We start from the raw sequence: 17,351 nt of genomic DNA on the forward strand, positions 1-17,351 counted from the left end.
ACTAATAGAGAAATAATAACCCTAGTTAGGATAAATAACCAGACCATAGAAATATTAATATACATTCTGGGTGATTGTCAAGTAGAAATGTTAATATTTCTTAGATTGTCTTAGAATGATGTCTAATGTTTATTTTCTTAGCCCATAATTAACTAATTTGGGATTGAAGAAAAGTCCAAAAAATCTTATTAATAAATCATTGTTTAAAGACGGTTATAAAGTTATAATATTGTGTGGGCCTGGAAAGGAGAGGTGAGATAATTAGTAAATAACCTTTAGTTAACTACAATAATAACAATGAAATGTAATGGACAATATTTAATGATACATACAGGTATGTTACAGGGAGGGTGGGGAATGCTCAGATATCCTACTTAACCAAATTAATTTTAGAACATGTCATAAAGGTGTAATGGTATTGGAGATTTATTGAAATTGCAAATGAACGCCAGTAGGTGGTTGTGTCTTATAATATAAATGATTCTAGATAAAAACATGTTTAAACAATGGTAACCAAATGAGAATTATGGTACGGAGATAGTAAAATATATAACTTTTCTTTCTTGATTTAAAATGTACAACATGATTTGAATGAAGTATAGGTAAGGACTGTGGAAGAAACGCACGGAATATATTTGTAACCAATCGATACGCTTTTAACAAGATGTAACGAAAGATGATTTTTTTTCTTATTTTTCTTTCTGTTTAACTAAAACAATAAAAAAATTTCTCAAAAAGAAAAGAAAAGAAAAAGGACCAGGGTACTGGAATACTTTTTTAAAAAAAACATTGTTGCCCGCTGGGGATCCGAGAGTGTTTGATGAAGACCTTTCTCTTTTCCTTTCTAACAGATTAACGGAGTTGGAAAGGACATTGTAGGTCATCTGAAGTGGTGCCTGAGCAGGGGGTTAACTAGAAGACCTTCAAGGTTCCTTCCAATTCTGTTATTCTATTCTATTCCTAAAAGAGATATGGCGGCTGAGACACTGAGCTTGTCAATCAGAAAGGTTGACAGTTGCAGTTCGAATCTCTAGCGCCGCGTAACTGAGTGAGCTCCCGTTACTTGTCCCAGCTTTGCCAACCTAGCAGTTCGAAAGCACGTAAAAATGCAAGTAGAAAAATAGGAGCCACCTCTGGTGGGAAGGTAACACCCTTGGCATTTAGTCATGCTGGCCACATGACCACGGAGACGTCTTCGGACAGCGCTGGCTCTTCGGCTTTGAATCGGAGATGAGCACTGCCCCCTAGAGTCGGGGAACGACTAGCACATATGTGTGAGGGGAACCTTTACCTTTATTCTTATTCCTATTCCATTCTATCCAACCCCCAACCAGGAGACCCTTTGAAGGGATGTAGCAAAACTTTTCAATTTTGTACTCTAAACTTGACTGGATTTACTTTGGTCACATTCATATAAGTTGCCCAACAAAACAGAGCTTTATTTTTTTTTTAAAAGAAAAGAGTAACTGTATTGTGTGTGTTAAAACTAACAAAACCTGATTATGGGATTGCATTGCATCATGTACTGCCTTGGTGCATGTACAATCTTTCCTCAATTTCCTCTCGGTATGAATCACTGAAATGATGCAAATTATGCTCAGATGCTTTTCTGAACATTTGCTGCAAAAAAAAAGTCTAGATTTTTTTTTTAACATTTGGCTGACCCCCACATTAAAATGGTGCAATTGCCGAAATTAGGTTTAATTACATCACCCGTCTCATGACAGTGCAAAATAGGAATTGCACGTTGTACTTGCTGTAAGCTCTCTGCCCACCTAAATGGGCTGCTTGCTTGCTGGAATTCCCAAGAGCATCTCAGAAAAAGACAAACTGTTGTAACTCCACACATTGAAGTTGGCAGCTCTTTGTCCTACGAAAGAATGAGGTTTGTACAAAGAAGCTGCATGTAGTAACTCAACAACCTGTAAAAACCAGTTTGGTTTAGTGGCGACAGAACCATGCTAGAAAACAAGAATATGGTGAGTTCGAGTCCCACCTCAGTTTGAAAAATCAGCTGGGTGACTTTGGGCCAATCACCATCAGGAGACAGTGAATTGTATAGTCCAGATTTAGGAATGAAAATCGACTGTGTGCTTTGGGCCAATCATTCACAAGCAAGTCCATCTCGCAGGATTATTGCTGTGGGGGGAAATAGAAGGAGGAAGGGGTATTGGCTACCTTGAGCTGCTTATAAAGAGATAAAGGGGAAATAAAATTCAAATAAAATTGCCCTTAAGGTTATTGGAGACTCGTCATAATTAAGTGCTAATTGCTGGCATTTCAGCACCCTCTCGTCACCCATCCAAAGACAACCTACAACCTGCAGTGTTCGGAGACTACAATTAGTCCAGAATGCAGCCGCACGAGTGGTATTGGGTGTACCAAGGTACACCCACACTACACCTATCCTCCGTGAGCTGCACTGGCTCCCTATTGGTCTCCGAGCACAATTCAAGGTGCTGGTTATTACCTTTAAAGCCCTACATGGCTCAGGACCCGGATATCTACGAGACCGTCTTCTGCCGCACACCTCCCTAAGACGATAAGATCGCACAGGGTGGGCCTTCTCCAGGTGCCATCAGCTAGACAATGTCAGCTGGCGGCGCCTCGGAGGAGGGCCTTCTCTGTTGCCGCTCCGGCCTTATGGAATAACTACCCCCAGAGATCACCCCCTACCCACTCTCATGGCTTTCCGAAAAGCTATTAAAACCTGGCTATTCTGGCAGGCCTGGGGCTGTTGACCTCCTGACCGAGGTCCAGCCCCACTTAGACTGGGTGCATGATGTGTTTCTTTTAATTTGTTCTCTTCTGTTTGTCTTTTTAACCTTTTTCTTAAAATTTTATTTCTGGTAAACCGCCCGGAGTCCTTCGGGATTGGGCGGCCTATAAATTTAAGAAATAGAAATAGAAATCTCATAAGAGAGTCAAGCTATTCTCCAAAATACCAGAAGGCAGGACAAGAAGCAATGGATGGAAGCTAATCAAGGGAGAAGCAACCTAGAACGAAGGAGACATTTCCTGACAGAACAATTAATCAGTGGAACAACTTGCATTCAGAAGTTGTTCAAGAAAAGGCTAGACAACCACTTGTCTGAAATGGTGTAGGGTCTCCTGCTTGAGCAGGGGGATGGACTAGAACAGTGGTCCCAACCTTTTTATCGCCGCGGGACCAGTCAGACGAGCCTCCCTCGGCCTTCCGGACCGGCGGGTGGGAAGGCGGCCATCCTGGGCGCGCGTTCCGCAGGGGGGGGGGCTTCCTTCACGCCAAGGCCGACAGCCCGCGAGGCCGCCCCGCCTCCTCCTCCTCGGGCCGCCGGGGGAAAGGGAGGGGGAACCGACCCCGCCGATCCGCATCGCTCGGGCAGCCCTTTCTTCCCGCTGCAGGCGTTCCGGGGGGGAAAAAGATGGCCCTGTGTCCCTACTTCGGGCGGGCGGGCGGCTGGCGCGTGGAGGCCGGCTGCTTCCGAGGGGGTGGGCCTCCGCGCCGCGCTCCATGAGGGAAGAAGGGGGAGAAGGCGGGCTGCGGCGAAGGGTCCCGAGAGCCCCGCCGGCCTGACACAAAAAGCGCTTCGGCGGAGCGCGGGGGGGAGGGGCGGGAGGCAGGTGACACTCCAGGAGGGGGGCAGAGCTGCGCGCGCGGTCTACGTAAAGCCCCCCCCTCCCCGCCTCGGCGGAGGAAAACATCTCCCACCTGGGTGGGGCTGCGCGCGAAGCACCTCTCGGAACGGCGAAGCTCCCCAAGTTCCCCCGAAACGGCCACGCGTGCGCCCCTCCCCCCCCGCAACCTTAGTTTCTCCTTGGGAGGAAACTGCAGCGCCGCCGCCCCCTCCTGCCCCCCCTCGTCATTCCACGGGGCAGGCGGGGCCGGGTGTGAGTCCCGCGGACAAAGTTTCGTTCTCCCAGGCAGCCTCCGCCAGCGCATCCCAAGTTCGGGCCCGAGGCGCCGCCGCCGCCGCCCCTCCCTCCCGGGGCGAGCAGAGAGCAAGAGGGCGGGGGGAGATCGGGCCTCCCCTCGCCCCCCCAGCCCACGCACATCTGGGGCGGCGGGGGGGGTGCAAGAGATAAGGGCCGCGTTCATGAGGACTACAAAGAGTTTGCAAATATGGCCCCCGGCCGCTGCAGCGATCATGGCCCTCGGCCGCTGCGCGGCCGGTGCCAGGTACTCCACGGCCCGGCACCGGTTCCGCGGACGGGGGTTGGGGACCACTGGACTAGAAGACCTCCAAGGTGTCTTCCAGCTCCGTTCTGATTGATTGACAATTATACTTTCTTCTGCATTTCTTTGTATCAGTTATATATAGATAGAACAGAAAATTCATAGTCTTACAGAATAACCCATGAACTTGCAGAATTATAGCTAAAAAATTATACCGTATATAGATTAGATTTCTATTTCTTTGTGCTTTGCCCTGTTTTTCAAACGTACTTTGGAGCAAAGGCCATTGATAAACAGTTTGAAGAAAGAGACGGAGCATCATGGGTGAATAAATAACTTATTCGTGAACTCGTAAAAGTCACACCCATGTTTATTATCCCAGGGTTTTATTCCAGCAAAGTGAATTGTCAGGCTTCACGTGACTTCTGAGGTCAACAGAACAACACTCCTTATCACATAGGCTATCTTGGGTTCATACAGTTCTCTCAGTTCAATGCAGTTGACTAGTTTCTAATTCAGATTGCCATATGAGTCAACCAGTAGACCGGGATCTACTACACACCCTCCTGCAGCACTCGGCTGGCTGAAAATGGGCTGTGGGCAGGGCCGGATTTTCCTATAGGCTAACTAGGCTTCAGCCTAGGGCCTCAAGATCAAGAGGGCCCTACATTCAAATTGTTAGCAAAATCAAAATTACACTATTCTAAAAACAGTGAACACTAAAACACTGAACCAAAAATAGGAGAAATTCTACGCATATGACTAATAAACAAACATAAAAATGTATTGGTTAAGATTGTTCCAGTGCCGCGGCAGTTGGGGAGCCCGCCCGTTCCCGGCACCGGCGGTCGGGCAAGAGGCGCGGCCGCTCCCTAGCCGCCCCGTCGACGCAGAGCCCCCAGCGGCCAGGCAGGTGAGGGCGAGGGGGCCGAGCCGGGCAGCTGAGCGCAGCAGGGGAGGCGGCTGGCCTCGCTGCCTTTGCCGCAGAGCAGAGCCGCCTCTGTCGGGAGGCCAGCTATATATATTGATATATATTGATATATATCACAGTAATGATGTATTTTATTGTCTCTCATGTAATTTACAAACTTAAAAATGGGAGGTGAAAGGGCCTCATAAGTGGAATAGCCTAGGGCCGCTTTTCATCTAAATCTGGCCCTGGCTGTGGGAGATGGGTGTACTTGCTCCCCCCCCCCCTTGCCTCATTTCGGCTGGCAGAGGCACTGTGGGCCGGTCCTTTGATATTTCCAGCCCAGCCCCATGGGCCAGATCTAAGCACTGCGTGGGTTGGATCCTGCCTTGAGTTTGATACCCCTTATAGTAGACTAAGGAAATTCATAGGAGAAAAAAAAATCTTAAGACTTCTTAAGCAATCGAATGATCTGTGTGAATTGATAGGTTTATTCAAAGAAGGCGTTTACGTGACTCTCGGCAGGAGTTCTATGGCAGTCGGTATAAATCAAGGCTGTCAGAATAATTTATAATGGTATCGCTGCCTTAAGAAAGTCACATGTTAACCCTTGCTCTTACAAACACGGGAAGAAAAAAAAAGATTTTCCAATTGCTAAGGAAAGATGGGATGATAATTACTGCTGAATTGCCTTGATTTTTGGGGAAGGATATATTAGAGAGAGATTTAAGAGGATATATAGATAGATAGATAGATAGATAGATAGATAGATAGATAGATATAGATAGATAGATAGATATAGGATAGATATAGATAATGATAGATAGAAAGACAGATAGAAGATAGATAGATAGATAGTAGATAGTGAGAGGCTAGATACTGAGAGGCTAGATTGACAGAGGATAGATAGATAGATAGATAGATAGATAGATAGATAGATAGATATATAGATAAGATAGATAGATAGATAGATAGATAGATAGATAGATAGATAGATAGATAGATAGATAGATAGATAGATAGATAGATAGATAGATAGATAGATAGATAGATAGATAGTGAGAGGCTAGATACTGAGAGCTAGATAGATAGAGGCTAGATAGATAGATAGATAGATAGATAGATAGATAGATAGATAGATAGATAGATAGATAGATAGATAGATAGAGATAGATAGATAGATAGTGAGAGGCTAGATACTGAGAGGTTAGATAGATAGATAGATAGATAGATAGATAGATAGATAGATAGATAGATAGATGATAGATAGATAGAGATAGATAGATAGATAGATAGATAGATAGATAGATAGATAGATAGGATAGATAGGATAGATAGAGAGATATTGAGAGGATGGATGGATGGATGGACTATTGCTGTCGCTGGAGGAATTCGTTCCTACAAGTCCCAGCGTTCCTCCTTATGGCTCTTGCCGGCGGAGGCTGCCGGAAGTTGTAGTCCGGTTGCAACCTGGAAGGCTCGCTGCGCCTCTGGCCCTTTAAGGGGGCGCGTCCCTTCCCTTCCCCTCCCCGTCCAGCCCAGCCCAGCCCAGCCCAGCCCAGCCAATGTTAAAGGACGTCGCTTCGCCCTTCGCTCCGGTTCCTCGAAGGCTGGCGCGGCACCAAGAGCCACCACCACTACCCGACCATGCAGCCGTTGCTGCTCCGGAGATGCCCTGCGGCTGCCCTACGGCTCTTGAACGCGCCGCTTCCCCGCACCAGCCTCCCGCAGCGATGCTACTGCGCCGGCTCTGCCCAGCGCCGGGGCTGCTCTTCCGACAGGTGAGCTCCGACAGGTGGGCACCCCCAGGCGCTGCCCCTTGGCCGGACTTCAGGAGCTCTTTCGAGGATGGGCTTCGCCTTGGCTGCCTTTGCTTTCACTTCGGGCTTCGGGCTTGCCCGGCCGGGGCAGGGAGGGGAGGATGGGTATTGTAATCCAAGGCAGGTGGAGAAAGGCATGGGGTGTGGGGAAAGAGGTAGGATAGGACGTGTTGCCTGGATTTGGGGATTGGGGAAGGGGGGAGTCAACGTTTCCTCTATAAAAAACCTCAGGGCTCTTAACTGCGTTATAAACAGGAAATTCAAAGCTTTGGGGATGTTGGAGTGCTTGTGGAAGAGGAGCTTCCCATTTGGTTATCTTAATTAAAAGATGGGAATTGAAAAGTATTAAAATGAATTTTGCACCATCCCAAAGATGGTTATGGAAGGCTTTTAAAATGTGCTTTCCCTTTCCAGTACAGAGTAGGGGGATGCTACAAGTCTTATTAGTTAGCAATAGCCCTTAGACTTATACTGCTTTACAGCCCTCTCTAAGCTGTTTGCAGAGTCAGCCTGTTGCCACCACCACCCCCGACAATCTGGGTCTTCTTTTTACCCAACCTCGGAAGGATGGAAGGCTGAGCCAACTTTGAACTGGGTAAAATCGAACTGCTGGCAACCAGCAGTCAGCAGAAGTAGCCTGCAGTACTGCATTCTAACCACTGCACCAATACGGTCCTTCCTTCCTTCTTCCTTCCTTCCTTCCTTCCTTCCTTCCTTCCTTCCTTCCTTCTCATTTCCTTCCTTCCTCTCTCCTTCCTTCTTCCTTCCTTCCTCCTTCCTTCCTTCCTTCCTTCCTTCCTTCCTTCTCATTCCCATTCCTTCCTTCTCTCCTTCCTTCTTTCCTTCTTTCCTTCTTCCTTCCTTCCTTCCTTCTCATTTCCCGTCCTTCCCTTCCTCCTTCCTTCCTTCCTTCCTTCCTTCCTTCCTTCCTTCCTTCCTTCTTCCTCCTTCTTCCTTCCTTCTCATTTCCATTCCTTCCTTCTCTCCTTCCTTCTTTCCTTCCTTTCTTCTTCCTTCCTTTCTTCTTCCTTCCTTCCTTCCTTCTCATTTCCATTCCTTCCTTCTCTCCTTCCTTCTTTCCTTCCTTCTCTCCTTCCTTCTTTCCTTCCTTCCTTCCTCCTTCCTTCCTTCCTTCCTTCCATTTCCATTCCTTCCTTCTCTCCTTCCTTCTTTCCTTCCTTTCTTCTTCCTTCCTTCCTTCTCATTTCCCTTCCTTCCTCCCCTTCCTCCTTCCTTCCTTCCTTCCTTCCTTCCTTCCTTCCTCCTTCCTAAGCAACAGCACCTAGACATATACCGTTTCACAGTACTTTACAGCCCTCTCTAAACTGTTTGCTGAGTCAGCCTCTTGCCCCCAACAATATGCTAAATCTAGGGACCTGTTAGTCCATAGGTATCTATTCTTTCTTGAGAAATAAATTCTGAAGTAATCTCTTTACAGACTGGGGAGCTGCAATGTTTTGGTCACCACACTATAAAAAAGAATGGAGACTCTAGAAAGAGTGCAGAGAAGCAATTAAGATGATCAGAGGACTGGAGGCTAAAACATATGATGAACAGTTGCAGGAACTGGGCATGGCTAGTATAGGAAGAGAACCAGGGGAGACATGATAGCAGTATTCCAATATTTGAGGGGCTGCCACATAGAGGAGGGGGGGGGGTCAAGTTATTTTCCAAGGCACCCAAAGGGCAGACAAGGAACAATGGATGGAAACTGATCAAGGAAAGATTCAACCTGGAAATAAGGAGAAATTTTCTGACAGTGAGAACAATCAACCCATGGAACAGAAGTTGCCTTCGGAAGTTTTGGGAGCTTCATCCCTGGAAGCTTTCAAGAAGAGACTGTACCGCCATCTGTCAGAAATGGTGTAGGGCTCATGCTTGGGTGGAAGGTTGAACTAGATGACCTACAAGGTCCCTTCCAACTCTGTTAAACTATTAATGTAACAGCTTCTCTGAGAGATGCTGGCAATAAAAATTGGCTAATTGTAATTAAAATTCATGATGCAGATTTAATATGCATAGCAATTCATGTAAGGCATTGGATAGAATGGAAATTTAGTAGTTTGCTTTCATTTAATAATAACAACAACACAACAATAATAAATCATTTTAATTTAAATGTTTCTGGGTCTAGAGCAGGCGGTCTCCAAACTTGGCAACTTTTCGACTTTGATTTCCAGAATTCCCCAGCCAGCATGGCTGGATACAATTGGACTGTTTCACTTGCCCTTCCATGGACTAAGTTCTTGTTGGTTTTTTTCCCCCCTTCACCTGCCAGCTCTTCGAGTCAGAAAGTTATACTTACACTTACCTGCTAGCATGAAGACAAAGGAAGCCGTTCTAATAGACCCCGTTTTGGAAACAGCCAAGCGCGATTCAACATTGGTGAAGCAACTTGGACTTAATTTGCTATATGCAAGTGAGTGGTTTTCCATCTCCATTATATAGAATGTAAAGGATGTATATTTGTGTTTTTATTTTTAATTGTAAATTGTAAATGCCGCTGAAGACAGCATTTAATTTCGTTTGTACCATGTGCAGTGGCAATAAAGTAAACTAAACTAAACTTTGAGGAAACAATTATGCATTAGGTAGAGGAAGATGTATGGTCTCCTGCTTAGGCAGGGGGTTGGACTAGATGACCTGCAAGGTCCCTTCCAGTTGTTTATTTTTTTTTTATATGAATGTTTATTTTATTTATATGCCACCCTTTTCCCCCGAAGGGGACTCAGTTCTATTAATCTGCTAAATTTCTCCTCCTCCTTGGCAGTCACACTCATTGCCACGCTGATCATATCACTGGCACGGGACTCCTGAAGCAGCTCCTTCCTGTGTCGCAGTGTCATCTCCAAGCACAGTGGGGCCATTGCTGATCTTCTGATCCAGGAAGGTTATCACCTCAAATTTGGAGCTTTTGTAAGTCTGTGAACAGATTCCGGGAGACTTTAAGTTGCCTGAACAGGAACTGGGCTCTAAGATTCCTTCACCTTGGCTACTGGCCGCTCTTGACTTGCGATTGTAATGGGCTGTCCATCGCGGTCATATAAGTTGTGACAGTCGTAAAACAGGTTGGCCACATGACCGACCTGATTTTACGACCTTTATTGTTGCGGTTCTTAAGCGAAAGCCACAGTTGTTAAGTGGACCTGTTCTTTCTTCATTTGTATTCGTTAGTTTGTCAAACATGTACAAGATAACAGGTATAAATACAAACATGGATGTGAACGAAAGAAATGAATACAAATAAATGGGGGACAGTAGGACAGGGACGGAAGGCACGCTGGTGCGCTTCTGCACGCCCCCTTTACGGACCTCTTAGGAATGGGGTGAGGTCCACGGTAGACAGTTTGAGGTTGAAGCTGTGGGGGGTTTGAGGCTGTAACAACGGAGTCAGGTAGAGCATTCGAGGCGTTGATCACTCTGTTGCTGAAGTCGTATTTTCTGCAATTGAGTTTGGAGCGGTTTACTTTGAGTTTGTATCGATTGTTTGCTCATGTATTATTTCAGATTTCAGATTTAGTTTATTTGTATGCCGCCCTTCTCCGGGAGGGACTCAGGGCGGTGAACAACTCAAAAGGGGAAAGGGGACATAAAACACAATACACGTAATTAAAATACACAAGAATCACACAGCCATACAAGTCGAGAGGGGAGGGGAACTCATCAACCCCAGGCCTGCCGGCACAGCCAGGTTTTGACGGCTTTCCGGAAGGCCTGGAGAGAGTGAGGGTCCGAATCTCCGCGGGGAGTTCGTTCCAAGGGCGGAGCTGCTACAGAGAAGGCCCTCCCCCGGGTAATAGCCAGGTGGCATTGGCTGGTGGACGGAACCCAGGAGGCCAGCCCTGTGTGATCTAATGGGTCTTTGGGAGGTAATTGGCAGCAGGCGGTCTCTCAAGTACCCAGGTCCAATACCATGAAGGGCTTTATAAGATTCGGATTATTGAGGTTGAAGCTGAAGAAGTGGTTGATAGGTAAGACGTAGGAGGCAAGTTTTCTGTACTGTGCTTAGATCGGACTGCAGGCGGCGCAGTTCCAGATTGTCCAAGCCCAGAATTTCGAGCCTGGTGGCATAAGGGACTCTATAGCGAGCAGAGGAGTGGAGGACTCTTCTCGTGAAATACCTCTGGACCAGTTCAATCGTATTAATGCCCGGTGTACAGTGTCAGTTCCAGGCAAATGGACTGTATTCGAGAATTGGTCTGGCAAAGGTTTTGTACGCCCTAGTTGGCAGTACAATGTTACTGGAGAAGAAGCTTTTGCAAAATTAGGTTAACAACTCTTCATGCCTTTTTTGCAATGCTGTTGCAATGAGCTCTGGGGCTTAGAATTTGGCCCAGTTTTTTTCTGAGTCCTTCATAAATTGTAGACATAATGCGTGAGCGGGAGCCTGCCCAGCACACAACGGAGTGAAACTGGTAGTTCCTCTCATTTAGAAATAACACATTTATCACTTCCTCTGCACTCCACCCTGCCTCCTCGTTTGTTTTCCCAACAATTCACCAACGGGCTTGCTTCATTCTCTCCTACGCCTGCAAAGCTCCACTTGGACAGATTTACTTCCTAGAAGCTACCTTTGGGCTCCAATCCAGTGGAAGTTTAACTTTCAAGTATATTTTAGCTGGGCAATCTCAAGATTTGAGTCTTGTGAGCACCCGTTATTAGTCCCAGCTTCTGCCAAACTAACAGTTCGAAAGCACGTAAAAAGCAAGTAGAAAAAATAGGAACCACCTTTGGTGGGAAGATAACAGCGTTCTGTACACCTTCATCTGAAGTGGTGCCTAGGCAGAGGGTTGGGCTAGAAGACCTCCAAGGTCCCTTCCAATTCTGTTATTCTATTCTATTCTACTCCTAAAAGGGACACGGTGACTCAGTAGCTGAGACACTGAGCTTGTCGATGAGAAAGGTTAGCAATAGCAATAGCAGTTAGACTTATATACCGCTTCATAGGGCTTTCAGCCCTCTCTAAGCGGTTTACAGAGTCAGCATATCGCCCCCACAGTCTGGGTCCTCATTTCACCCACCTCGGAAGGATGGAAGGCTGAGTCAACCTTGAGCCAGTGAGATTAGAACCGCTGAACTGCAGATAGCAGTCAGCTGAAGTGGCCTGCAGTACTGCACCCCCACTGCGCCACCTCGGCTCCTGTCGGTTGACAGTTGCGGTTTGAATCCCTAGCGCAGCGTAACGGAGTGAGCTCCCGTTACTCTTCCCAGCTTCTGCCAACCTAGCAGTTCGAAAGCACGTAAAAATGCAAGTAGAAAAATAGGAGCCACCTCTGGTTGGAAGGTAACAGCCTTTGGCGTTTAGTCATGTCGACCACATGACCACGGAGACGTCTTCGGACAGCACTGGCTCTTTGGCTTTGAAACGGAGATGATCACCGCCCCCTAGAGTCGGGAAGACTAGCACATACGTGCGAGGAGAACCTTTACCTTTACCTTATGAATTCTGGGCGTTGCAGTTCCATTACTTTAGGGAGGGCGACGAGAACAGAATGCTAATATAAAATGTGAGACAGACTCTTAGGAACGTTTAGTGACGTGTTGTTGTGGTTTCAGGTGTTAAAAGCTCGTGCCACACCTGGCCACACGGACGGCTGCTTGACCTATGTGCTGAATGACAACACAATGGCTTTCACGGGAGATGCTTTGCTGATCCGGGATGTGGCAGGACGGATTTCCAACAAGGTACGGAAAACTTTGGGATCTGGTTATGAACCCTGTTCCAGCTTTGCAGCTCGTGAGAGAGTGGGGATTTTTTATACAGGCAGTCCTCGACTTACAACAGTTTGCCCAGTGAGAGTTCAAAGTTACAACGCCACGGAAAAAAGGACCATTTTTCGCACTCACGCTGCAGCAGCATCCCTGTGTTTGCGTGATTTTCATTCGGCTGCTTGACAACTGACTCGCAGATATGAGATTTGCAGTGTCCCGGGCTCACATGCATCCCCTTTGGCGACAAGCAAAAGTCCACGTGGAAAGCAGATTCACTTAACGACCGGGTTACTCATTGAACAACAGCGGCGATCCCCTTAACCGACACGGCAAGCGAAGTCGTAACCAGAGGCAAAACAAATTTCTCACTTCGCAACATAAATTTTGGGGCTCAACTGTGGTCGTAAGCTGAGGATCACCTGTAGGATGGAACTTTTTATTTTTTTCCTTGTCGGACTCTCTAAGGAGAGTTCAGAATTCTGCCCCTTGACTTCAACTTCCTTATTCTGCACGAGGTGTAAATCTCTTAGGCCTCCCGAAGGGGAGCAAAGTCCGTTCTGTTTTAGAAAGAGTCATTTTCCACTTCAAGGGGAACCTTTTGCCTTTCATGCAGTTTGAAACTGGATTGATGTTTCTTCCAGGAGGAAGGCAGTGGCTCAGGGGCTAAGACGCTGAGCTCGTCGATCAGAAAGGTCGGCAGTTCGGCAGTTCGAATCCCTAGCACTGCATAGCAGAGTGAGCTCCTGTTACGTGTCCCAGCTTCTGCCAACCTAGCAGTTCGAAGCATGTAAAAATACAAGTAGAAAAATAGGAGCCACCTTTGGTAGGAAGGGAACAGCGTTCCATACACCTTCGGCATTGAGTCATGCCAGCCACATGACCACAGAGACATCTTCGTACAGTGCTGGCTTTTCGGCTTTGAAACAGAGATGAGCACCGCCCCCTAGAGTGGGAAACAATTAGCACATACGTGCGAGGGGAGCCTAAACCTTTACCTTTATTTCTTCCAGATGACCCAAAAATCTAGTTGCTCGAAACCAGGGTGTCAAACTCAAGACCTGGGGACCGGATCCAGCCCACTGGGTGCTTAGATCGGGCCTGCAGGATTGCCCTGGAAATAGCAAAAGACCAGCCCGTGATGCTTCTGCCCGCGAAAACGGAGCTAGGGAGAGCCGCGTGTAACCCTCCCAAGCTTCGTTTTCGATGGCAGAGGGATGCAGGAGGCCATCTCAGCCGAAAATGGAGCTTGGGAGCCTATTTTGGCTGGCCATGCCCACCCTGACCACACACAACATGCATGCACACACACGCACCACCCTGAGATCAAACACAACCCTGATGCGACTCTCAGTGAAATCAGGTTTGACACCCCTGATCTAGGGATTCTGATTGCATGCAGGAGACTTATGCCTATGTTACAAGAGGGGGGTTTTCAGCCTAATATTTGTCCGTGGCACGACAAAACCGCGGTCCACTAAAGCGCGCCCGATTAAAGCGCGTCGCTGATGTCATCAGCAGTGCGACAACAACGACCGCGGAGAAAAAAGGGCACTTTAAAAAGCGCTTTTAAAGCAAGCCGATTCACGTTAAGGTAAGGGTTAGGTTTAGCGTTAGGGTTAGGTTAAGGGTTAGGGTTAGGTTTAGGGTTAGGTTAAGGGTTAGCGTTAGGTTTAGCGTTAGGTTAAGGGTTAGGGTTAGGTTTAGGGTTAGGTTTAGGGTTAGGTTAAGGGTTAGGTTTAGGGTTAGGTTTAGGGTTAGGTTAAGGGTTAGGTTTAGGGTTAGGTTAGGTTGTTTAGGTTAGGTTTAGCGTTAGGTTAAGGGTTAGGGTTAGGTTTAGGGTTAGGTTTAGGGTTAGGGTTAGGTTTAGGTTAGGTTAAGGGTTAGGTTTAGGGTTAGGTTTAGGGTTAGGTTTGGAGGGGTTAGGTTTAGGTTTATGCATTAATTTTAGCTTTACCGCTCACAGCGTGCTTTTTTCGTCGCACTGTAATGACATCAGGTACGCGGTTTCGTCGAGCGCGCTTTAGTCAACCGCGGCTTTGTGGTGGAGCCATATTTGTCAGGAGAATAACTGGGAGAATAATTGCTCCAAACTACGTTACAAAAAAAAGAAAAAAAGAATCTGCTTAATGGTTACAGCTCCATTCTCATCTCCAGGTTCTGCCGAAACCCTTTACAACTCCGTCCACAAGGAAATCTTCACCCTTCCAGGTGACTGCCTGATCTATCCTGCCCATGACTACACAGGTGAGTCGGTGAGCGCTTTTTACTCTCTTCTTCTTCTTTTTAATCTTTTAAGTTTAGTTCGCATTAGGTTTTCCTCTTGCGATCAACATTCCGAACTGGACGTAGATACACCAGATTTAATATTGTTGTGGCCTCGACTTATGAGCATCATTGAGCCCCAAATTTCTGTTGTTAAGTGAGCGTTGCCCCATTTCACGACCTTTCTCGCCTCAGTTGCTAAGTGAATCACTGCAGTTGATAAATTCATAACCCGGTGTTGTGGCCAGCCAATGACCTGCGGAGCTGGCAGCAGATTCGGACAGTGAGGAGGTTGGGGAGGAACATAGGCCAGTCCTGGAGTCTGGGGAAGGCTCGGATGAGGGCTCTGTGTCGGACGCAGAGAGGGGGCCAGGGCCGTCTGCCAGTTCAGCTGCCTTCAGAGTCAGACACCAGTGGAGCAGATGAACTGCTGGAACCTGTTCCCAGTGTGAGCATGTGCAGAGTTGCCAGACGAAGGGAACAGCTAAAGAACAGGGTCGACTTGGGATTAAGGCCACAGGTGGATGGTGAATGGCCCCTCCCAGAGGAAATAAAAGAAGAGCAAAAAGGGAGTGGAGTTTGCAGGAGACAATTAGTTCGCTTCATTGGTTCGTGACTCTCCGAGACTCCTTGCCAGGTTTTTCAGAGATCGGCCTGGCAGCTCTCCAAGCCAGATAAGGTCTGTGACTGTAAATCCTCCCTCGAAAGACTTTGCTGGATGTGAATGAGCGGAATTCACAGTAACTTAACAAAAAGAGGGTTTTGTCGGGAGAAGGAGTCTGCTTTGTGGTTTGGGGAAGCCTAGATCAGAACAATTATGGCGTGAGGCCTCACGAAGTAAAACCTTAAAAATTAGGGCAGATTCTTTGCGCAACAACATCCGTTCTCTTCCCTCTTCCGCCGTTCCAGGCCAGACGGTGTCTACGGTGGAGGAAGAGCGAACTCTGAATCCCCGTCTGACCTTGTCCAAGGAGGCTTTCGTTGAGCTGATGAACAATCTGAACCTACCCAAGCCCAAAAAGATTGGTGAGATTGGCTTCTGTTACACAGGCAGAGAGAGAGAGAGGAGTAGAAGGTGGTGGTGGGGGATGGGGTGGGGGGAGAGGGGGAATGTCACTTCCGGAGCACTACCTGCTCCAGGTTAATGGCCCTTCCGGAAGAACCCCTAGACTGGAATTCCAGAAAAAGAGTGGTGGAAATTTTGCGAAATTTCTTTGTAGAAGAAAAATGTAGAACCAAAATCCTTGTGACGAATTGCTCTCGCAACTGATTTCTAAATCACTTAAGGCTGCAGACCGAGATAGTTAAGGGTGAATCTGGGGAATAAATCGACAAGGAAGGAAGGAAGGAAGGGGAGGGAGGGAGGGAGAGGGAGGGAGGAGAGGAAGGAAGGAAGGAGAAGGAGAAGGAACAATAGCAATGGCCCTTAGACTTATATACCGCTTCACAGGGCTTTCCCAGCCCTCTCTAAGCAGTTGACAGTCAGTCCCTTGCCCCCAACAATCTGGGTCCTCATTTTACCCACTTTGGAAAGATGGAAGGCTGAATCAATTGGAAGGGAGGGAGGGAGGGAGGAGGAGGACAATAGCAATGGCCCTTAGACTTATATACCGCTTCACAGGGCTTTCCCAGCCCTCTCTAAGCGGTTGACAGAGTCAGTCCCTTGCCCCCAACAATCTGGGTCCTCATTTTACCCACTTTGGAAAGATGGAAGGCTGAATCAATTGGAAGGAAGGAAAGGAGGGAGGGAGGGAGGAGGGAAGGACAATAGCAATGGCCCTTAGACTTATATACCGTTTCACAGGGCTTTCCCAGCCGTCTCTAAGCGGTTGACAGAGTCGGCCTCTTCCCCCCCCAACAATCTGGCTCCTCGTTTTACTCTCCTCAGAAGGACAGAAGGCAGAGCCAACTTTGAGCCCGGTGGGATTCGAACTGCCCAAATTGCAGTCAGCAGAAGCAGCCTGCAATGCAGCACTCAACCACTGCGCCCCCGTGGCTTGTGCTAATTGCTTCCGTTCTCTTCTTTTTCCCAGACATTGCAGTCCCTGCAAACCTCAAATGCGGAATCCAGGATGTCCCTATTTAAGGCACGTCTCTTCTCTCAGGATCAACGATATTCAGGGAACCTAGAAAGCCTCCCCCCCCCACTTCCTGGTGTCACTTCTGCACTCTTGCGCAAGACGCAGGTGAAGCAATAACCGTCAAATGCAACTCTTCGCTTCCAATTCTTGAACTGATTCCAAAACGAAGAGGGACCCGCTTTATCACTCCAGCTTCCTCGTTTTTATTTAGTTATCTCTTCATTAGCAAACAGCGCCTGGCACTCTGGCCTCACCTCAAATCTGCACTGCGTGGCCTTTGAAGGCTGTTCTGCTTTGAGACGCGAGTCTCTTTCCTCCAACATCTGACGGAGGCCCTTGGGCCGTGAATGACTGGAACTCAACAGAGACAGCCTTCTGGGTCCAACAAATAAAATCCTTTTGTTTCTTAA

At 47.4% G+C, this 17,351-nt stretch overlaps 1 protein-coding gene across 1 annotated transcript; it reads left to right on the top strand.

The window, feature by feature from the left end:
* Nucleotides 1–6,609: 6,609 nt before the first annotated feature.
* Nucleotides 6,610–17,351, top strand: ETHE1 (ETHE1 persulfide dioxygenase). Its single transcript, XM_032227138.1, is given in 11 exon segments — nucleotides 6,610–6,825; nucleotides 6,828–6,847; nucleotides 9,165–9,201; nucleotides 9,204–9,309; nucleotides 9,657–9,716; nucleotides 9,718–9,802; nucleotides 12,443–12,539; nucleotides 12,542–12,571; nucleotides 14,753–14,842; nucleotides 15,770–15,886; nucleotides 16,894–17,351. Coding segments are annotated over 11 exon segments (807 nt in total). The 5' UTR covers nucleotides 6,610–6,713; the 3' UTR covers nucleotides 16,947–17,351.

Source organism: Thamnophis elegans, chromosome 12 (assembly GCF_009769535.1).
Source record: "Thamnophis elegans isolate rThaEle1 chromosome 12, rThaEle1.pri, whole genome shotgun sequence".
NCBI classification, from domain to species: domain Eukaryota; kingdom Metazoa; phylum Chordata; class Lepidosauria; order Squamata; family Colubridae; genus Thamnophis; species Thamnophis elegans.